General features: G+C 43.8%; 2 protein-coding genes across 2 annotated transcripts in view; both read right to left on the bottom strand.

Annotated features, from left to right (window-relative positions):
• Positions 1 to 1507: 1507 nt before the first annotated feature.
• Positions 1508 to 9922, bottom strand: BAG2 (BAG cochaperone 2). The gene is made up of 3 exons (XM_062626128.1): positions 9625 to 9922; positions 3945 to 4054; positions 1508 to 2644 (listed from the first exon to the last, which is right to left on the bottom strand). The coding sequence occupies exons 1-3, from the start codon at positions 9783 to 9785 to the stop codon at positions 2244 to 2246; spliced, it is 672 nt and encodes a 223-aa protein (XP_062482112.1). The 5' UTR covers positions 9786 to 9922; the 3' UTR covers positions 1508 to 2243.
• Positions 9923 to 15650: 5728 nt separating this feature from the next.
• Positions 15651 to 22985, bottom strand: part of LOC134167457 (E3 SUMO-protein ligase ZNF451-like) — a 35661-nt gene continuing 28326 nt past the window's right edge. Inside the window, exons 14-15 of the mRNA XM_062626129.1 lie at positions 19017 to 19091; positions 15651 to 16789 (exon numbers count right to left, since the gene is read on the bottom strand). Coding sequence (XP_062482113.1) covers positions 16737 to 16789; positions 19017 to 19091 — 128 coding nt within the window. The 3' untranslated portion in view covers positions 15651 to 16736. The remainder of the gene's footprint in view (positions 16790 to 19016; positions 19092 to 22985) is intronic.

Raw genomic sequence — 22985 nt, forward strand, 5'->3', positions numbered from 1 at the left:
TTCTGTTCTGTGCTTTCTGGTCACTTTGTTTTCCACGCTTGGTCTGGCTAATGCAGCGACAAGTGAATGGTTGTAGACGTTGTAAGTGGCATTAAAATATTACTCATGTATCAAAGGTGCCTGATGAGGTTTCTGAAAAGAAACAGGTAAACGCTTACTGGTGCCTGGGGCTTTGTGTGGTTCTGTGTTCTTTTTTTAGTAAAATGGAACTAAGTATGAGTCTGCCTCTTCGTCTGGGTGTCTTGGGAATCTGGGAAGCAATATACTTCTGGTTCCTCTTGCATGCGGTTTTTCACACAGGAGAACAAGTTACTTGCTTAACACCCTAGTAAGGATTAATTGGAATGTTTTAGGCAAGAAAGAGTCTGGAAATACGAGAAAACTCACATTTTCATGGTCATGTAGTTTTAAGTCAGGGAAGTGCTTAACTACAACTGAGTGAAGACCTTGAGAAAAGTGAAGCTTTGATGCTATCTGGGTATGTTTTATGTACTGCGCAGCTGTACCATGTTCAGCTGGGGGAAGCTGGGCAGCCCCCACTAGAGTTCTAAAGAGGAAAACAAGTGTCTTTTCCTGTGTCTTACAGGCATTAACTGTGTGAAAGAAACTTTAAGGACAGTGTCACTTGTTTTAAACTTAGGCTGTTCAAATCTATGGGATCTTTTACTGGATGCGGCATGTCAACTTGCAGGCCTAAAGCACAGGAGAGGGTAGCAGTGGCTGTACTGTAGACTTCCTGGGGGTCAGGTAATATGGGGTTTAGGGAAGTGGAAGGCAAACAGACAAAAAGAATAGTAAAAATAAGGAAGTAACTTACTTAGGTTAAGTCTAACCTGCAGTATTACCTTACCCCTAGATCATAGAGGTTGTGATCATTTTGTCCTTGAGAACAAAAACACTTGTACAAGAGCTATTAAAAACAGGAAGAGGATCTAAAAAGGAAAACAAAAATCCCTTAATGCTTTTGGCCTGAATAATCTTACAGTGGCCTTAAAGCCCTCCGATATCAAAGGAATATTCTAAGCATCACTAAGCTATGTTCGACATAACTACTTCACAGCGCAGTTTCCAAGAACAGTCTCTGCTGTGTATTATTTTCAAGGCGTTTAATGCTGTTAAACAACTGGAAAATTTACTTTGCTTGTTAAAGTTCACAAGGAGCTAAACCACATGAATATAAGCAGTGATTCTTTAAAGTGGAATTATGAAATTAATCTCACCGAATTCATGGAGACTTTTTCCAATCTCAAAGCTGTGACTTGCTCTTTGAAAGCATCATCTGAAGTGCCGTTTCTGCAAATAGAACGCAGTGTCAGTGCCCTCACAGCTCCTGGGGTTCCCAAGAAGTGTGGGTCAGGTTCCTGGAACCACAGCGTGCTTCTACACATATGAGGGCTTTACAGCCCTGGCACCTCCCATCCTACACAAGGAATGAATATGGTATCTGCCACCTGAGAATTCAACTTTTCTGCTCTGCAGCTTCACAGGTGATGATGCAAAATGAATGTGCAGAATAGTAGCTGATAAAACACAATTCCCTTTATGTTAAAATTACAAAGCAACCTTGAACTACAGGTGGTGGGAGGCCACCAGCCTCTCTGGGCAGGATGTGTAAGGGTGGATTGCAAGAGCTGGCGCTCATTTCTAGCCTTGGTTGTGACATTTGAGTGGATGCATTGCTTTTCACTTCCTCAGTTACAAATGGGAGGTATGAGTCTGTCTCTTGGAAGTACTCTGATCTACTTATGAACAGTGTACAATCACTCAAACTGTATGTGGTAATGAGCAGGACAGTGTGGTTTATGAAAATACCATCAAGAGTTTATTAATGGTTTTGGATTTATTGCCACAATTTGTCCCCAAAAGTCTGGTTCGCACACTATGTATACAGCAGAGAAAAGCTGAAATCTCATGATAGGACAAACCAACTTTAGCTTAAAAAAAACCAACCCAGGAGAATGGAGGACAGATTTTGGCAGTTCCTGACAGTTCAGCAGAAGCACTATTACAACTTGCAGCAGAGCAGGATCGACTCTAGAGGAGCATTCTTTATTGCCAAAAGAAAATGCTGATGCTACCAAAACCCATTAAATGCTCGCAACTTGCAATCAAAGATACTTTGGTGCTGTGCATGCGTACATACGTGCATGCTTGCACAGAGATCTGTTTTTCCTTAGCTGCTTTGTGCTTTTTATGGAGATTTGCTTATCCTGCGGTTTGCCAGAACTAGCCCAGAGGACGGTTTAATCCTGTTTGCTGTTGCAAGACTGTCGAACAGATGATTTCTGATGCTCCAACAATGTGATGGACTTTTCCGAGTTTTCCAAGTTTCTAAGCAGAGTCTCTAGCCGCCTTTTGATCTTCTTCTGATCCTCAATGGCACACCCAATCACCACAGACTGAAACTTCTGATCAATGGGTCCCGCTGGCACATCAGATGTGCATGCACCGTAAAGCGACATTAAGCGGATTTTGGCATCTTCCAGATCATCTAGAAGTTTATTGACGATTTCATCGATCATCTTGGTGGCATGCAGGAGGGATTCCTGCTGCTGGGCGTTCCGGATGGTTTCCACAGAAACCTCCACTGTGAGGGTTCGGCCCATCAGGCGATTAGCTGTCAAATTAAGCTCTTCCCTCTCACCTACATCAAAACCAAGAATACATTCTACATTACAGGGGAATACTTTCCTGTGCAAACAACATCATAGAATCATAGAACAGTTAGGGTTGGAAAGGACCTTAAGCTCATATAATTCCAACTCCCCTGCCATGGTCAGGGACACCTCACCCTAAACCAGGTTGCTCAAGGCTCTTGTCCAACCTGACCTTGAACACCGCCAGGGATGGGGCACCCACAACTTCCTTGGGCAGCCTGTTCCAGTGCCTTACCACCCTCGCAGTAAAGAACTTCTTCCTTATATCTAACCTAAATCTCTCCTGTTTAAGCCTTCTCCCCTCAAGACAACCAAAGTGCTACAACTTGGCAATAAGCAAGGCTGTTTTTTTAAGTGGCAATCAACAAGATTTCCAGGGGACAGAAATGAGTTTTCTGCCTTTGCCCGAGTCCTGCTTATTTCACAGAAGCATCTTCTGATTTGAAATGATGCATTAAGCTCTCCTAAGAATGTAAGCAATGATTTTCTGCTGCCAACACACCACTTCCTGTGTCATGTTAAAGCAAAGCATACAGTATTATCAGAAAACATTATTCATTAACCAAACTGGCATGTTTGCCAGTTTGTGTTAACTGTGCCACTGTGAGGGAGAGATTTAGGCAGTACCCCAGAAGGCCATAAAGAGAAAACTGATTTCTGACTACCAGCTGCAATTAAGGGCCAGGAAAAAAATGGGTTTCTATTATCTGAAAACAATTTTTCCCCAAACCATGGACACAGCATATTTGATATGTAAGCTCCTGAAAAGCCAATGAACCAGCAATTTGAAGCACCTGATATAAAACATACATTTAGGGAACGTATTTAATGCCATATATCACACAACCATGATAATGATCCTAATCATCAGGTTCCTGCAGGCTGTACACTGTGTAGCACTCCTGTGCAGAACTCAAAGCCATTAAAATGCTGGGTTTTCATCTGTATTTAAGCATCATTATTATCGTCAACTTCCCTCCCTTAGCTAAGCTGTATTACCCTCATTTTGAAAATAAGCCAGTTGAAGAGAGTATGGGCTGTCGTCCTGGTTTCAGCTTAAACCACAACACACATATACACCATAGCATCGTTCATGGCAGACCATCTGGCTGAACAGTATCTGAAGTTACAAAGTCAAGGAAAAGGGGATCCCAGGATACGGGAATCATGAGCTGGCTCCAGGGCCTGTACCTTCACCAGCAGCACCCACCAAGCAGAGCTGCTCCCTAAGGCACGGGCTGTCTGACTTCAAGTCAGTTGGGAGGGTATGGCAAAGCAGCTGCTTACCTTCGCTGATGTGCCTCATGTCCTGGCTGTTCTGTATGTTGTGGATCATTTCTAGCAGGGTTTCTTTCTCTTGTTCCATAGCAGATGCTGCGTCACGGAAAGCCTCTACCCTGAGCACGGTTAAACCAAACAAAATGTTTAAATAATAAAATAGCTGTTCACCTCTATAGCTGCCAAGAACAGTTTTTTTAAGCTTCAGCTTAAGAAGTACAGTCAGTTCTTAATTATCCATGAGATAGCCTCTCCGATTTCATGGCCATTGCCTGTATCTTACCTTCACTTTTCAAGACTCAATAGAATTTGTAAAAACCCAAACCAAGAATAATTCGGTAAGACTTACATCTTCTGTTTTACTGACAGTGCTGTTCTGTCCTACTCCATGGTTAGTCTGGATATCCAGAGCCTGATGGTACTATAGCCCCATAAAAGAAGTCTTGTAGGTAACTGGCAACTATTATCAGCTGCTGAACTAGAAGAGAAACAGACCAAGTCCCCATCACACATGATGCAGTGAGGGCGAAGGGAAAGCCCAACAGGAACTGCTCTCCCTGACAACTTTGGTCTTGGGAAGCTATGTGGTTGAATGCCCCCAGTCTGCCCTCCTCCTCCTCATAGCATAAGGTACAGGCCCATCTGGCCATGGGCAGTGTGAAAATGCTATACGTGAAATGTGAGGGCAAGTCTTTAGTTCTTGCCTTACTCCCCACCATGATTTTAAGGAGGGGATTTTGCATTCAGCCAAGTAATATGGAAAAGCACACTTGGCAACTATCTACTTTGGACGCCAAGGACAAGATGGAAACGTTTCCCTCCGTTGGCTTTGCCCCAGAGGCCTGAGGGCAGGGGCTCACAGAGGGCTTGTCAAGCTGCAACTGGCTGCAAGAGTTGTGCCAAAACCATCAACTCTGCACTCCCAGACCCCGCAGAAAAGCAGCGTATCATGTGAACCTGGCTGAGAGTTTCAGATGCTTCCAGCACACAGCCTGGGAGGTCTAGCTGCTGTAAGCAGCACAGGAATCCATCTGTCCTGAAATGTTTATTAAACCTGTCCAGAAACAGGGAAACAAAGCATCGGTAAGTCTCTTAGATGCTCTGTGCTCTTCAACATGAGCCTGCCCTGAAATGGTGGTGGCTCATTGCTGCTTCTGCTCCTGCGACAGGTACAGAGCTGCTGCTCCTCCCTCCCTTCCTCAGAGGCTGGCTGAGGGCAGGTAACTTCAGAGAACAGCAGTAAGAGAAAAGAGGGCGAAAGAACGCTGAAGAATGGGAGCATCTGAGGATATAAATAGTCACACTTCACATGCAGCCTGCTCACAAAATGGTACTGTTTTACAAAATATTTAGCCTAATTTAGTCAGTGAAAGCACAAGCTTCAGGCCTTGCCTTTAATGTTCATTCTGAGGAGGAGTGGGAAAAAGTTAATGCAATGCAAATGCTTGCCGAGAGCAAATGCTTTTAATTATTACTTTGGAGTTAGTAAGAGCAATGAGGCAGGTGGAGTCATTCCATGTCTCAGATGTCTGCACTTTGTAATTTATCAAGTCTAGCAATATTTTCATAAATGCCTCACTGTGTCTTTTTAAAAAAACCTAGTGTTTTCAGTTTTATAAATGCATTGTGGCCACTGGGGAGCTTAAAAATTGCAATAGTGTTATTAAAGCAGATTCAGTATATTATTGTACTGCCTTAAAAACTAAAGGTCTGCCTTCAGCACATGAATCAATCCCTGATTTCCACAGGCTTTGCTGGCTACTATGAAGAATGCAAAAGAACTGCATTGCAGAGATGCATCCTGAATTGGTGCAATTCTAGAGAGTGCCTACAAGATCATCACTGCTTCCAAAAGCCAGCTACTGCTATGTGAGGTAGGACTGAAAAGCCAAATTATCAGAATTCATGACTGTGTACTGAAAAAGCCCCACCATAATTTACCCACTGGAACTTTGACTGACATTATTTTACAGAAAGTTGTGTAATGTAATCTTGAGAACTATTTTATTTGCAGTAATTGCTACTTGGGAATTATCTTAACCACTTCTTCAACTGCAATGTAACTAAAGTCCACCGGGATTCTGATCTTGGTGTATTTGCTTCCACAAACAGCAGTCAAAATGAGCACCTACCCGGCACTGTGTAATGGCAAGTGGAGGAGGCACCGCAGCTCCAGCCATGGGGGCAAAGGGACAGAAAAGCAGCATGACAGGACTCCCCTCTGCTCTCCCTTCTAAAAGTTTCCATCTTGACCAATTATTAGCATCATGATGGGACTAAATAGCCTTAAAAATAAATTCTTTGGGTTTCAGAGAGCTCTTGAAGGCAGAGTGGAGGCACAGCATGGTAACATAGTGTATTGGCAGCAAACACAGCACCTCAACAGCCAGCCAGCAGGAGCTGCAGCTTGAACAGAAGATAGGAGGAGATGGTTTGAGAAAGACAAGGCAAGGGAGCAGAGGAAACGGGCAGCTGGCACTGCTAGGGACCTGGGTCGCAAAACAACCAGATAGGATCACTTCAGAACAGCGCTCTAGGGGGAAGAAAACAAAGAACAAAGAAACCACTCATGCCAGCCTCAGGAAAATGGTCAGTGCCCCAGAGAGATGCTGGGGGCTCTGTCTAGGTGAGATGCCCACCACATCCCTACTCTATTTCGCTGCCCTGTCTTGTAGCAAGGCCTCTGGACAAGGGTCCCACTGGCCTCTCCTCAGGCCACAGCTGGGAGAGACACCAGTCTACAGGGACTGCACACCTTTCCCTCCTCTGCCCCTGCCAAGAGTGCCAGGTCCACACTTTGTAGCCTCTTTCCTACCTTCTTCCCTAAAATGTGCTTTAGCTTCATAGGTCTGTGTGAATCTTTACTTTCCTGGGGTGGGGAAAAAAGAACAAAGATTGGAAGAGAGAATACAGTTTCCACCCATATTCCTCTGCTGTGGAACAGAGTGGAAACACAATCCAAGTCTCAAAAAAACAACCAGCCACAGAATAGAAGGCAAAAAGAACACAGAACACTCATATTCCTGCCCAATTATCACTTATCTTGATGCAGCAACATGGTCTTTTTCTAACAAACAGATGAAAACATCCAGCTGTATTTTTACTTGGAGTATGTTTGCCACTTTGAACATCAACTAAATATTCCACCCATTACCTAACACTAGAAAAACATTCCTGACTTCTGGTTTCGCGTGGTCAGAGCGTGATGAGCTGCGTAGTGCCTTTCTTTCCCACATGCCATTCCCATGAGTAGAACATTCCCCGGAGGAACAGGTGGACCGGCCGTGCTTTGTATCCAGATGAGAAACTGGACACCTGCTTTCTTATGACAGCTGCAATAACTCTGTCCTTTACACAACTCCTGGCTTAAACAGCTCTCTGTTAAGCTGGAGGTGCGAAGAAGTGTTCAAAGGCAGAAAGAAACATCTGAGGATGGTGTGGCCTTCTGCCTGACACAGAGCTGTGCGCAGTGACAACACGGGGGGGTTTGCCTTGACATCCTCAGCTTCTTAGACTGAGCTTCTGCACTCAGGTGAGCGGAGACATACACGTGAATGGTGGGGGAATGTGGTTGTTCCAAGGGAGAACAGGAGAGAAAGCACAAAAAAAATAAGGTTTTAGGAAAGAAAACAAGCAAAAGTCTGACTTATCTCATGTACCATTACGCCCTGGACTGCGTGTTCACTGAGCCACCAGAACACAGTGACTCATAGACACAGACTCGTCCCGCTTCCAGCTGCTCCTGAGATGTCTTGGCATTCATGGACAGTCAGGGCAACAGGAAGATCCAAGCCCTTACAAGGGACAAATGTGCCACCTGCCCCTCTGGTGATGAGCTCACTCCCTGGCAGCCAAATTAGTCCCCCTTTCCCATTCACTCTCCTTAGAGAAAAGGTCCCTCTGTAAACAGCGGGCAGGGAGGTATAAAAATACTCTGGTACTGTCAGAAAAGCAGCTCTTGGGGTGGAAGGGAAGGGAGAGAAGTGAAGGCTGTTCAAATCAGTGCATTTCCAAAGGGATGAGGGCTGCCTCGGGGATCAGCCAACCTTAAACAACTCAAGAACTGAGGATTGTCAAGGGGTTTAATTAAAGGCTGTTATTCACTTCGACAAATTTTCACTTATATTTACAATCAATATCTCAAGGGTCTATAGCTAAACTAAACTGGCTGGTGAACGAAGTGGAAGCTTTTCCTCCTGCCATTCAAATAACTTTGAAACGAGGCATGCTGGCTACTTGGGCATGGAAAAAAAATACAAGAATTCAGTGACTTTAATCAAAGTAGTTTGACTCTTCCTTTGTAAACTGTTCCTTGTTTAGAACTATGCCTGTCTGAAAGACACACAGCAAACTGGGAGGTGTAATTTGGGGTGTCATTTCTGGTTAACCAAACCGTCTGCTTTGGTTCAAAGACGCTCAGCAAATGAGAAACACATCTTTGCATATCCTGCTACTTATTTTGCATTTACATATTCATGCGCCAGACCTGGATGTGAGCAGCAAGACTTGTTTGCAGACAGTGATTTGGTTTAGTCAAATTCAGAGAAGTCTGTGAGGGACTTCAAGAAGATTCAGTCGAGCCAAGGAAAGATAATATAATAGCACATAAAGTCCACTCCCGATTATTGCAAAGCAATGCGGGCAGAAAGGGGAGAACGCAACTCCCGTGTCCCACAGGGCTCTCTTAATTACAGAAAAGTCTTAGAAACACGGTGGGTGGTTCTGCGAGAGCCGCTGATCAATATGCAGCTGTAATGAAGGAAAGGGCGTGTTGAAACAGTCCTGGCAGGAGGTGAATCAGTGGTACACCCACAGCGCCCGTGCATCCAGCCACCTCGGGACAGACACCGTGTAATTAGGCAGAGCTGAGAGGATGAGGGAGATGATTAAAGACAAGGAATCGCCTCTCAACGCTGCCGAGCTGGGGAAAAATCAAATGGGACTATTTGGCAAGTATCAGGAGGAGACCAGACGCGCCTTGGCGCAGCGAGTACACACTGTATTCGCAGCTACTTCAGAAACAGGGACCTAAGCTGCAGGATGCGATGCTACTCATGTTAGAGTTACATGGGTTACTGTAACCTCAGAGAGGAGGTGGACGTAAGCACGTGTGACAAGAACACCAGCGAGCGCAAAGGGAGGCTGGGGGGACATGAAGCCTCACACATCACCACCACAGTCAGCGCTGCAGATGAAAGGCTTGCAAGAGCCTCAGAGAGCCCAAACGACAGCGAGTTTTACCCTCGTATTTCCTGCATCTCCTTGTGAAACACCTGCCGGACAGGTGCGGGACAGGGGCCACTGGGCTGCGGAGCGCGATGAAGGACACGGCTTCCGTCGGCTCACTGCTGCCCCGCACCGCACCCAACCCGCCATCCCCCGTGTGCTGAGGGCTCCCCGAGCCCTAAAGCGTAACGAATCAAAACCCCCTTTTGCGCTTCCCCCGGTAAACGTCTGTTCCCATACACCCACACATGCCCCTATCTCTCGCGTTTCCAGGACACGCCACCTCACCTCAGCGTAGCAGCTGCCATTTTAAGCCTGCCCCCACTGCCTCCGGTGCGGGGGATCCTGTTCCTAGGTCACCTCAGGAAGCCTCACCCAGCCCGTCCCCCTCCCACCGGGGAAGGCCCCGCGCCCGCCGTGAGGAGCGGAGCCGCCGGCTCCCTGCCGCCGCCAGGGCCCCCACCTGAGCTCCAGCTGGTCCAGGTTCTCCAGCAGGCGGCTGGATCGGTCCGCCATGGATGTGGAGCGGTAGAAGCGGCCTCGGAGCTGCCCGCCGGACTGCTGCTGCTGCTGCTGCTGCTGCGCCCCCTCGTTGGCCTTGGCGCTGATCTTGGCCTGGGCCATAGCACCCGCCTGCTGCCGCCGGCGGATCCGCGCTGCGGCCGCTCCCTCCCCGCGTCCCGCAGGCGGCGGCCGAATGCCGGCACCTCGCTCATGGCCAAAGAAGGAGCCCGCCCCGCCGCCTGCCCCCGCGGCCACCCCGCCTCCGCGGCGGGCTGTGGCCCCGCGGGCACCGCCTCACCTAGCGCGGCGGGGCGCCTCATGGACAGCCCCGGTCCGGGGTGTCGTGGCCGGAGCTGCCGGCCGCAGAGCCGCTGGCGCTGGCCGGTGGGATCATCAGGGAGCGGGGCTCCGGTGGGTCACACACGGGGGTTAAACTCGCGGGAGGGACAAGTGATCCCTGTTTGCTGCTCGCACCCCGGTGGCACCGCATCCCATCCCGAGCGGTGCCCGGCCACCCCCGCGCACCCAGGCTGACCCACGGCAGCACCCTGCAGCTTCCTGGGGTGCAGAGACCCCAAAACTGCCCCACTTATGTCCCCAGTCCCCAGCGTGACAACAACAGCAAAACCCAGCCCAGCTCAAAGCAACAAACTGCCTCTTGCTAAACCAGAAGCTAAGAGAGGAACAGTGAGATTTTCAGTAACAGTATTAACCTTGTTTGAGATGGTAGCTGTTAGTATGAGGATTTGCCTCTCAGAACATCGGTCATTAAAGGAAACAAAGCCCACCACCACCCAAATCTTACATGTAAAGCTATTCAAAAAGTGAGCTACAAAGCTGAAAACTCAAGAAATGGGTGAAAGAAAACAGTGCTTTAAAAATCCAGAAGTCTGTTGGAAGGGAGAGGAACGCTGGAGAAAAGTAAAGCAGAGACAGTCCTTGCTGAAGGCAGAACCTGAACAGTGTTCCTAAAAACAAGGTACTTGAAATACTGCCATTTACAGCACATCTATCAGGTGTCAAGCATAACAGGCCCCTGACTACCTGCAGAAAAGAAGCTGTTCCACCATCTGTTATTATCCAAGGTGGTACAAAAAGCCTTATTGGAAAGAAAAGTGCTTAATGTTCTCTGTGCCAGAAAGGGAAAAATCCCTCTATTTCATGGTAGCCAGGGTAGTGGATCTACTCATAGCAATGATTTATTCCGAGATCATATGAAACTTGACTGTACAAAGTGGTGCCTTCTCTCTGGCAAGTGCTTAACCCACCAGCTTAGCCAACAGTTTGCACAGAATCCCCTGTACTTCAGGTTCCTGCTGGGAGCATTGGTTCCAACAGTTCAAGCCACACTTGGGCTTTACTTGCTACTACAGTGAGTATTTAAAAAGGAATTTGCTTATCCCCAAAGTCCAGGTTTGGGCAGATACCCCCGGCTCTAACAGACTAATTGTTGGCACCCAGCTGAGAGGGATTTTGTTGCACAGGGATACTGTTTGTGTGCTTATACCACTGTGATTCAAAATAGCCGTTTTCTCAGGCTCGTCCATTCAGAATGATATCATGTCCCAAGCGCTCTCGTTAAATTAATTGCCTGAGTTTCCTTTGTTTTGTGTAGCTGGATTAGTAAGGGTAAGGCTTGTTGCCTGTGAGCTCATGGGAATAACTTCTTTTGAACAATTGTTCCATCCATCTCTCTACAGTCTTTGTAGAATATGATTAAAAACCACTCTCCACCCCAAACTGAAACCCTTTGTAGCCATGACAAACAGTTTGCAACCATTTATTTTTCCTGGGATCCTTCTATTCTTCCCATGCCAATTGGTTAAGTATCAGTTAGATTGGGTTTAAAAAGCAGAAATCAAAGTAGCTAAGCCACCATGAACATGTTTTGAACTTGCACAGGGACTTAATTCTACACAGGTAGAAGCTGCAGCGAAACACAGCACAGAACAGCTGTAGTTGCTCCAAACACATCATGTATGACTTACCCTCTTTGACAGTAAAATGGCATTTCACCCTAGAAGTGAGAATAGCACAAACCACAGAACAAAAACATGGGTTCAGAAACAAAAATAGTCTTCCAGGACAAGCCTCAACATCAGTGTCTTGCAGCCCAGGGTGTTTTGCCATCTAGAAACTTGGAAGGACCATGAACACTGCTCTGTTCTCTGGAGGGCTAGATTGTCCCCTGTCCCCTCTGTCTTGCTGAGGTATGTAAAGGGATAGTTGTCACCACTTTTCCAAAATGGCAGACAGTTGGACTGGAAAGATCGGAATCTGTCTCTGGAAGAAGTGACTTACACTTGAGCTAGGAGAAGTCTGGGGAAACCAAAGGCAGAAACCAGGTCCTTCAAGGCCATGAGGCAACAGACCCCACATCTGAAACAAAGCACAGATTTCCTCTCCTCTTCTCTGTGGTGAAAAGCAGTGATGGCCTGATGACTGCTGGTGCTATCATGTCCATGTCCCACTCTCCTCATCTTCTCCCCAGCTGTGTTCATGTACTGAACATGATGAACATGAGGGCATGTTGGTGCCCACAGCCCTGGCTGCAGGCACCAGCAAGAATAATGTGAGCAGAGGGTGCCTGTCTCATGGTTTCAGCATTGCCACCTCAGCAGAGAAGTTGCTGGATGTCTCTTTTAAAATACAACATTGTAAAAAAATGGGTGCCATTTGCAAAACAGCAACATACAGAAGAGTCTCTTTCACAGGCACAAGGTCCCTTGAGGTAGCACAAAGAGCAACTTTCCCAGGGCTCAGGCATCTGATGGATCTGTGGAAGTCCCAGAGCCATGGAGATGACTCTGTGATCTACAGCAAAAAAACTACAAATTGTCACATTGCTAAATAGTACCTTAGTTCCAGCTTTGCCTTATTCCAGACCCTGATATATACCTTGACACATACCCCAACACTTACATATGAGTTGTCATGGAATAGGATCAAAGAGAAAGTCCACACCCAAGAAATGCCATGCCAGAAATTCCTCCCTTCATCTACAGGAACTTCATCTGAAAAAACGTCTTTATGCCCAAGTCTTCTGGAAACACAGAAGTTCCCACACCCAGAAGGATGCAGCCATGGCTTGGGACAGCCAATCAAAGCCACCCTGCAGTCTCCCCAGTGCTGTCACAGCAGCAGTGAAGATAGATCAATGTGAGTTTTTAGGGTACCTTTTCACTCAAAATATGTACCCACTCTCACAGTGGGCTGCCCTCTCACTTAGCACCCACGGAACCTGTGCTACTGTGTCTTGAAGGCTATCATTATCAATGCTAATCCAAGCTAGCCCTGGTTTTGCTTATTCACATCACTGTTTTAGTGCGCAGACAAGCTCTGGAGTCCCAAGCCTGTCAGAAGTCTGACTGGAGTCTTCTAGCTCAGAAGCAATGTGGAAGAGGAAGTGAGCCAGTGAATTCTGTACAGCTGCAGATGCTGGGCTGATTGTCAATGGGGCTCTGCGCAAAAGAAAAACGTACAGAAGGACTCCCAGAAATGAGGATACTGCAGTCAAAGTGAACTCGCACAGATCTGCAAAAGGAGCTTCACATTAAAGCTCCATGTACACTGAGCTTTGCCATCTGAGTGCACACTTTGCATGTACTTGCTACAACTGACTTGTTTACATCCACCTTTACTGTATCTCAGACCATGTTATTTGACCAACATTGTTAGAACCAAGCTCTAAATCACTTGAATGAAGAATTTCAACAGGAAACTTGATCTTCAGAAGCATCAGGAAATCATGCAGATGCAGATCTTAATAAAGCTGCTTAGCTGGAAAGAATTGCCAGAAAGTATCTTTGTGCTAATGTCAGCCAATTTTCTGAACTAGTTTTGAAACAATCCATCCTCCTCACCTTCCTCCGGTTTGCAGCAGTCATTGTAAACATTGCCAGGACAGCACAAGCAGATGATAGAACACTTTCCTTTTAAGAAAGAAAATAGCCTAACTTCATACCTTCACAAACTTCACCATATTTGGTAAGGAGTGGGTAAAGGTTTGCATTCTGTGACCACTATAGGAGCAGCAGTGGTTGTGTCTGTGTACCCTGAAGAGCTGAGAAAATTAACCCACCACCCACAAACCCATACAAAGCAAGCAGCTTACAGCAAGCTCTTCTCAACTTTTTATTTAGTTCCTTTAAATATGATTAAGCTTCAGAAGCCATCAGGCAGGCACAATGTTGTGCTGCTCCAGCGACTTTCCTAACAGCTGCACTGACTTGTTTGGCATCTCATCTCTGAAAATGACCAGAAAGAGGGATTTTGGTTTGTATGAAGGAGTATGGCACAAAAAGCACCGGAGAGACTAAGAGCCTTACAGCAATCTTGACTTGTCACCATTTCAGTTTTGTAAGACTTGCACATACACTGGGCAGAAATTAAGAGCATTAAAGCCAACAGCTGGTGGTAGCCAGGTGGAGATCAGACTTTTTTCATCATTAAAGGTAAATATGAAAAAGCTCCACAGGGTTACTTTGGACTAATGAAGGGTGAACTCAAACATCACCACAAAAGCAAATTCTCTAAGGAGGGCTGCGCAGATCAACCAGTACAAATGTAAAGGATGCTGGGCAGGCTCCTTTTAACAGATGAGATGTGCTTGCAAATGCTGACAAATCTCCCTGCATATGCAGGGCAAACCTCAAAAACTTAAGCCAGTTGAACAAGACTCCCCAGCCAGAAACATTAAGTCCTGGAACATAACGACTTACAAGACACTTTTTTCAGCTGAGGATCAAGGTGCAGCACCACAAGATGCTGGTGAGCAACAAGTCACATGCCTGTACACACAGTGTTTTAAGAACCCAATTTTCTGTTCTTCTGGAAGCAGAAGTATCACAAGCCTGTGATGGCAGAAAACTTAGCAAAGAAAAACTTCAGAGAGATAAGAGAACCTCAAAAGAGACCAAAGGAAATGAGGACAAATTTCAGTATGTTGATAATTCTGGAGACTACTTTTAACATAAAGAGAATACAGAGACTAGACCTCTGTTTAGCTGTTTTATAAAAGCCATAGCAGCAGTGGCTGGGGATTGATACTTGTTTTGGTAAACAGATGAGGAGGCTGATACAATCTGTTTAATAACTGGAGCTTCAAGTATAGGCAATGTGTGTGCACACAAGGCTGATTAAGTCATGGCCCATCAGGTACAAGAAAACTTTACATATATGACAGAATAAAGCGTTATGAGGAATAAAGCACATGATCAAAATCTAACTTCGCAGACTCTGGAGAACAGAAGTCTACCCAGGTTTTAAGCATTTGTTAAGCCAAGCAAAGAGCTTTCTAAGCTAGAAACATCTCATGTGACAGGAATTTGAAACTTCAGGGTCTGCACTTAAAAAAAAAACAGACAAACAACAAACAAGCCATCTACCCAAAAGCCTCTATAACTTGAACCAAGAGGGTTTTGAAATTGAATATTTTTCGGTCTCATTCCACTGCTTATTAGAAGAACTTGGTGTTGGAAAATCTGGAACTGATTTAGCTTGAGTCAGTAGCTACAGGCAACTCAAACTCTTCCTGAATAGTGCTTCCTCAGCAACATTATGAAGCTCACACCCAGATTTAAACAGGGGTGCAACGAATCCTAAACTTGCAGTGGGAAAGTAAGCAGCAGGCAGAAGGGAAAAACATCAAGAGGTCCTGTTGACTCTACCACCTGGGTGTCAGAGTTAAAAGCACTGGAAGCCTTCAAACTATTTTCTGCTAAAGAACATTGACGTAACTCATTAGATTCTTCATTAATTCTACTTGTTTCAGAAATGGCAATTACATCAGAATCATGACTGGAAATAAAGCAGTGCCAGTCTTGCAGCTTTTCCAACCATGAAGACACATAGCTGTAGCTATTCTGACTTTGGAATCAAGAGTGAGAAAAATCTATCCTTGCCCTTATCTTACTCTCCACAAGTAGTACTTGTTTGTATAATAAATACTTAGAATTACAGCAGTTAGAAGCAAACTCACAGGCTGATAAGCAATAATAATCAAGCTGCATTTTATTACACTGAGATTTCTTACTGATTGACAGCAATCACTAACTGAAGTACAATAGCCTGGTAAAGCTGGACAGCTTGCATAGGTATTTTTAAACAAAGGAACTGAGAAAGGTGACAGATAACAGTTTTAAAACACAAATAATTGTGCACCTTAAACTAAGGACAGTACAAAAATAATTAACACATTTACATTCATTTATCCAAGGCCACCTCTTCATGAACAGAAGGGACCTAAAATGATATTACATCATTTTATATCACCTTAAATTCTCTCATGTCTGTTTCAAACAGAAACTAGAAAGTTTATTTAGCTTCTGTTCCATTAAAAAGTTGTTCCATCCTCAGATCAGGGAGAGGCACAGAACTTCTCAAAGTTTAACCCACCAAATCCAGCTCTCTACCACACTACTATTGAAAAAACAGATACATTTATAAAAATAAAGTTATCATGCTAACTGTACAGCCTGTGGTCCTGCATCTGACATTTATAACAAACATGACATAGGCAAAATTATGGTCCACGAGGTGAGACAAGCCACAGGCAAGAGTTAGGCCATGTGTTCAATTTATAAACCTGGGATCTAAGCTTCTCTTTATAACAAGATTAGCTAGGCAAATCTGAGATAATTGGAGTTTACTATTTTTATCCGTTGCAAAGACCAAATGAAAATGTAAAGACAATGACAGAAACATTAGATACAAGAACCAATTTAAACAAAAAAGAACAACTAAATACCCCAAAATACCTAGTAAGACCAGCCTACTAATTAGGCAACAACTTGTACAGCTAGACTGGAGAGATTTAGTTATCTCCCATTAGAAACAGAATATGCAAAAACTTAAAAAAATATTTTTATCATACACAATATATTGCAGCAGATATCCATATACTCCAGCTGTTCATCAGCATGACAGGTGACACCAGATTATAAATGTAACAATGAAAGATACAGATGTGTTCTGAAGTGGTATTTCTGAACCTTTGGAAATAGATGAACATGCTTCCATTTCGGTAAGCAGCTCTGATGACATGGTGTTAGTGCACTGAAGTATCTTCATTTACATTTCCTCAAGGCTCCTCCTGATAGCTTCTTCAAATTCTGCATCTTGCTCTGTATAAATACAAAACCCAAATATAACCTCAAACTACGGCCAATAAATAGTACTAAACACAACTACATTAATATTACTACATAAAGCAACAGTCGTCAACTTGTGCGGCAATGTCAGGAGACTGCAAAACAACATAAACAGAATGAAAGTATTTTCCCTCCTCCTGGCTTATGCAATCTTTTCAACACTTGAAAATACAGGAACAACCTCTACAACCTTCCACTGTATTAATTAGGGGCAGCCCAATGATTAATTTAAGAGTATAATGCAACTACATATTTACTTATCAAAGTAATACCAAGATTAGAACCCGTATGTACCCACCAAGAAAAATAAAGTATTAAAACAAAACCACCAGCCAAGCAGAGAAGTTTCAGTATTTTCATTCCAGCTCCTTATCAATAGATATTCCTGTATCTACACTCTAAGTTGGCACCACTGTTGTCACTCTTGCTAGGAAGGCCAGACATAAGCAGTGGAATAGTCTAGATCAGGGCTGTAACACTTTTAATAGTGTGTGTGTGTGCGTGCGCGCGCATCTGATTTAGGTTAAACACCTTTCATAATATTAAAAAAGACACTTGGTTTCTGCATTACATTTTGGTTGTTTTGGGCACTAAATTGTTTGGCTTATATGTACAGTAAATATTAATACCAGTGGTATAAATGGAAAAATTAAGGCAGCTTTCAGACACAGTGTCATTCTTGAATTATTAATCTTCTGCTTTAGGAGGATACAAGCACATCCCATTAGAAAAGCTGTCTTTACAACAGAAGAAACAGTAATTATATATATTAACATAAGAGATATTAAAGCTTTAATTATTGCTGGGCTATTTTATCCAAGACCTAGATTTGGAAAAAAGAGTACCAATGAATGCTCTGTCATGGCAGCAGACCCGTATTTATTCACCTGGACTTTAGTGTAAATCTAGTACTACTGATAAAAAGGTATACTGGTTTCTGAAAGTGAAGTATTACATGGTCACAGAAGCAAAAAAAGAAATTTCAAAACCAAAACAAAGCAGAAAGGCACCTGCAGACAACTGCTCCATTAAAATATTTTGTCAGTTAGCCACTGAGCATGTGCAAGAATCAAGCATAAAGTTCAAACTGTGACTCTGCTGCTAATAGCATGCAGTTACCTCCACAGCAATACCCACATTGTTCTCTACTCCCTGGAGCTACTGAGGGAGCTTTTTCCACCTCCTATACTTGCTTTTCGCTTTCTTCTCCTCCAGAAGTTGCTAGTGCTTTTTCCTGCTTACCCCTTTCTGGGGTTGATTTTGCCGCCTCATTTCCTCTTACCCTGATATTACAGGGAACTGCCACTAACCACGCAGTGAACACAGCTGAAGCCAGGCTGCTTCATAAGGTCAAATGCCTTCAGCACTGCATCGGAACTGGGATGTCCTGTGTGCACGAAGTGCCACAGCTCTACCTGATACCAATACACTGTGCTAGGGGGACCTGAGCACAGCAGACTTTCAGTACTGTAGATGAGTATGTTTTAATAACAGCTAGTAAACGTATAACTGAATATATTCTGGGAATGTAAGATTCAGATACCAGTTTTATCTTGACTCTGTATGAGTTCTTTATTGCTTTTTTTTTTTCTTAGATAATTGTATTTCCATCAGGTGGAAGAGCAGAGTCAAGCCTCTGAAAAATAGATTATTTTCAAAGTGCACTGTAGTCTGTAACCAAAAATTAATGACTATGTTGTATGAACCACCACTAAGCACAACAGCAAAAGGATGGAAACAATTTCAAATAAGGCAAGATATGATGTGAGCAGACAGCTGTGCTGCTGATTCAAACTTCTGCATAAATCTACAGCTCTTTAGGAGACCAGAGTGCTTTGCCGAGATATAATACCTAATTCTGAACTACTTATTCAGAAATTCAACTATTTAGTCAGTGGTTCTGTTCTGAGTCAAGTCACATTAAACTGGTACAAAGTGAGCTCAGACAAGTCTTTAATTGAACAATACCCTGTGGTGCACCAATAATATCAATTTTGAGTTTGTGGCCTACTTCTGAGGTTAGGAAATTATTATTTTATATATTTATAACTCACAGTGTTCTTGACTGCTCAGGATTTCCCAGCGTATTTTAGAGATTATTCCTAAGAGGACCCCTGCCATAAAACTGAGTGTATTCTTGTTTCTGTATCTTCCATAATTAACAGCACCCCTGAACACAGAAAAGTAAAAGTTAACAGACCTGCCTGTTCGTTTGCTTCTTCTAAGCTCCTCTTCATTGTTAGTTTGAGATCTTCATCCTCTTCGCTATCTGAACCTTAAGTGCACAAATGAAGCATAAGTTACACACTGCTTCTAATAAATAAAAAAAAAAAAAAGGTAACAGTCCACTCTTGCACTTCTCTTACTGTAACAACACTGTAGGCTGCATTTGAAGAAGTACACTTGTCATGGTCTGAAAAATCAAGATAAAAATACATTACAGTGGTAATTTAAGACAGTAACTCAAGAGACAGTTTCTCAGCTACCTTCTTTTTCTACCTAAAATCTAGAGGCAGACTGCTACAATTGTATATTATTTTAAAGTGGTAACAAGAAATAATAGGTGTATGAGCTATTTTTACTGTCTGCTGCATTTGCTTTCTTGTAATACTTAAAAAAAGACATTACTTTCTACAAAGTATCAAGGATTTAATTATGGGAAGAAGTCCTATAGTGTCTCTGCCTACACGTGATCTTGGCTGTATTTTGTTGTTGCAACTCAACTGTGTAGTTCAGCAGATGCTGTTCAAGTCTCACAGAAGAAAAAAGTCAATACATTTAGTTTAACCTGCTAACGCATCATAGCTAAGCCCAAGCAAAATTCCACCACCCTTCCCTTTCTTAATGCTCTTCATAACGCTCCAGAATGACAGCTCTATTTGGAAATGTCTAGTAGGGATCAGTGTATCTAAGGTGGATTTTTTGTTTGCTTTAAACAGTCTCAGTAAACTACAGGTTAAAAAATAAAAACAAGTCAATGAGTCACATAATGTATTCATTCTCCTGCTACAGGCTATTGCTATTCTGGGAGATGGCCTCTATAATGAGGTCTTCCAGTATTTGCAATCAACTAGGTCTCCTACAGTCATACCAACAGAAGCGCTTCCCTTAAAGTCATCACATTTATTAGTACACCAGTGTGCTTCTGATTAAATTTAGAACAAAGCAAAGAACATTTCAATATGGACATCTAATTACTGTGTGACTTATGCATCTTAAATGACCCAAGTTAGGTATTCAGAGCGACAAGTACACTTGCTAAAACTTGTTTTAAAATCTCTGACACATATATCTTCTTAGAACAGCAATGTTGCTGACTTTCCCAATTCCAGGAATACAAACTCCAACAGCTTGTATCAAATAGAGATCAGGAGCCCACAAAGATGTCAGAAATAGGTGGATATACACTGCAGTTAAAATGGTCCTTCTCCGGTCACTTGGAAGATTATCTGTGAATTCTTTATGCAGCTGCCTACTATCTCTTGGCAGAAGAGATACTATTTTTTATACCATCTTCCAAAGCAAAAGAAAGAAAAATCCACACAATGCCAGAAAAAAAAGTCATTACAATCACTTCTGAAAAGGAGGGAAAGTGCAAAGAAAAGGCTTTGCACAACTAGCTTATCCCTTTTTAACCCTCCTTTTAATCTTCCATCCTGGAAGACATCCCATAATGCTCTAAAAAGTTTTGTACCTGTTTAGAGGTATAACAGCTGAGGCAATCTCTCTTTAACTCATTTCTTGGCAGAAGCATAATGGAAGAATTGAGTTCTTGCAAGCAGGCGCAGTAAGGAATCATACAAAACGGTCCCTGGTTTGCTACCATTTCAAATAAAACCACACGTTTCTGAAGGCTTGTTTTTTAAGGCAACTTGACAGAAGGCAATATTATTCTGGTTGGCATCTTGCATAGATGGTTAAAAAGCAAAGGATAGGAACAGTCAGAAATCCAGGAGTTTCTTTCAGATATGAACTAAGGAAGTCAGCATTCCTGGAACTGGTTATAGAGTCAGCGAACGTTCACCACAGAAGCAGCCATGATGGCAACCCACTGACCCGCTGTTAGGAGACAGCATTTCCTCACTCCTGGCTTCCCCAACCCAGGCAACAGGCTAACTTGAGGCTCATTTTTCAGAATGCAGCAGATCAGCAGCTAAGCTGACTTTACTGTCAAATAGAACAGTTATGAATGCTGAAACAGGGTATAGAGTTATTATCCAAGTTCCTTAAGAAAGTTTAGGATTCATCGCATGTATTAATGCAGGCCTCATCTTACCAAAATGTTTTGCTAGTCACACCACCTTAATTACACCCCTGTAATAACATGGGGTACACATTCATATTGGAACAGACATATATGCAAACTGGCATGCAAAACATTTAAACATTTCAAAACCAAGTTGCCTGGCTCATGATTTATCACTGCACCTGATACGCAGTAAGTAAATACTGCCTGAGAGTTATAGCATCACAGAGAGCAGGTTTGCTTAAAGCATAGCTGAAGACACCACCATTCCACTGCCAGAAACTATGAAACTTGAATACAATTAATACTGATGATTTTCTCTTAGTTTGAGGTGTAAAAAAAAAACCCAACAAAATCAGCTTGGAGTCAATGTGTTTATAAAGCATGTTAAAAGTCTCATGAGCTACACTCTGCCTTCACTGGTCATTATTTGCAAGACTTCTCTCCCCTCTACCCAATTATACTAATGCACATTCAACTTCCCATGAAGGCAGTCACTGAATTCTCTGAAATCTGGGTGCCTAAGAAAGTACTAAATCTTATTTAGGAGCTTTTCACACTAAGGCTTGTCAGTATCTTAAATTACACTGAGACTTTCCTTATCCAAAGCCTAAAACATGCTTGTCCTCAGTGTTTTCCCCCCTCTCTCACCTCCCTACTCCCCAAACCTACACAAAGCAAAGACTAAAGGCACAAAAGCAGTAAAGACAAGAATTTCAAGATGTTCTGATATGGCTGTATAGGAATCAGGAGTAAGACCGTAACAGTCAGAAGAAAAACTGTCCGCAGGCAAAATTCCTAGGCAGAAATGCTCCAACAAATAAGGAATCAGCTCTCTTTAGGGGCCAGACTGCAAGAAGTATTAGTGTGGAACTCAGCACTTGTCATCCGAAGAGAAGGAAAGGCCAACTGATGGAAGAGATGCATTTTCAAGTCAGAAGACCTGAAACCATGGGACAGGTTTTCCACATGGGACAGGCCATTGCTCTTGATCTAATGCTACTCAGTGTGTCTACCCTGCAACCGAACTCTGCTCTCAAGGAGATCATAGGTAACACTTAAGAACATACTCTATGCAAGTACCACAGAATGGCTGAGGTTGGCAGTGACCTCTGGAAGCCTCTTGTCCAGCCCCCTGCTCAAGCAGGATCACCTACAGCCAGCTGCCTAGGAGTATGTCCAGATTGTTTTTTAATACTGTCAAACAGACTCTGTACTGGGGAGCTCAGAACTTGTTAGTTGTGGCCATACTAGTACTAAGAAGAGGGAAAAGACCAATCCCTCCACCTGCTGGCAGCAGTCCTCCTAGTGCAGCCCAGGGTATTTAAACTTTCAGCCAGCAGAGCACATTATTGGCTCCTGGTCAACTTGGTGTCCACCAGGACCCCCAGGTCCTTTCCTGCAAAGCTGTTTTCCAGCTAGTTGTCCTCCAGTGCCTGGGGTTGTTCCATTCTGGGTGCAGGACTCCGCACTTCTCCTTGTTGAACTTCATGAGGTTCCTGTCATCCAATTTCTCCCCTGTCCAAGTTCTTCTGGATGGCAGCACAATCCTTTGGAGTATCAGCTGCCACTCAGGCTTGTGTCCTCAGCAAACCTGCTGAGGGTACACACTGCTCCACCATCTAGGCCATCAGTGAAGACATTAAACAGCACCAGACCCAGTACTGACCCCTGGGGTACACAGCTGGTTACTGGCCTCCAACTGGGCTTCATGCCACTGACCACCATGTTCTGGCCATCCAGCAAGTTTTCAATCCACCTCACAGCTTCCTCATCCAGCCCACACTTCATCAGCATATACTGCTGGTACTGCTGACACCTTCTGATGATGAAGCCTAAATAAGAACATTTAATTTTGAGAAACTGGGCATTTTCTGTCTCTCTTGTTAAAATACTTAGCACATTCTGTAGCTCCCAACTCCT

This window comes from Pezoporus occidentalis, unplaced genomic scaffold (assembly GCF_034315485.1).
Source record: "Pezoporus occidentalis ecotype Australia unplaced genomic scaffold, CSIRO_AGI_Poc_V1 ctg29, whole genome shotgun sequence".
NCBI lineage: Eukaryota > Metazoa > Chordata > Aves > Psittaciformes > Psittacidae > Pezoporus > Pezoporus occidentalis.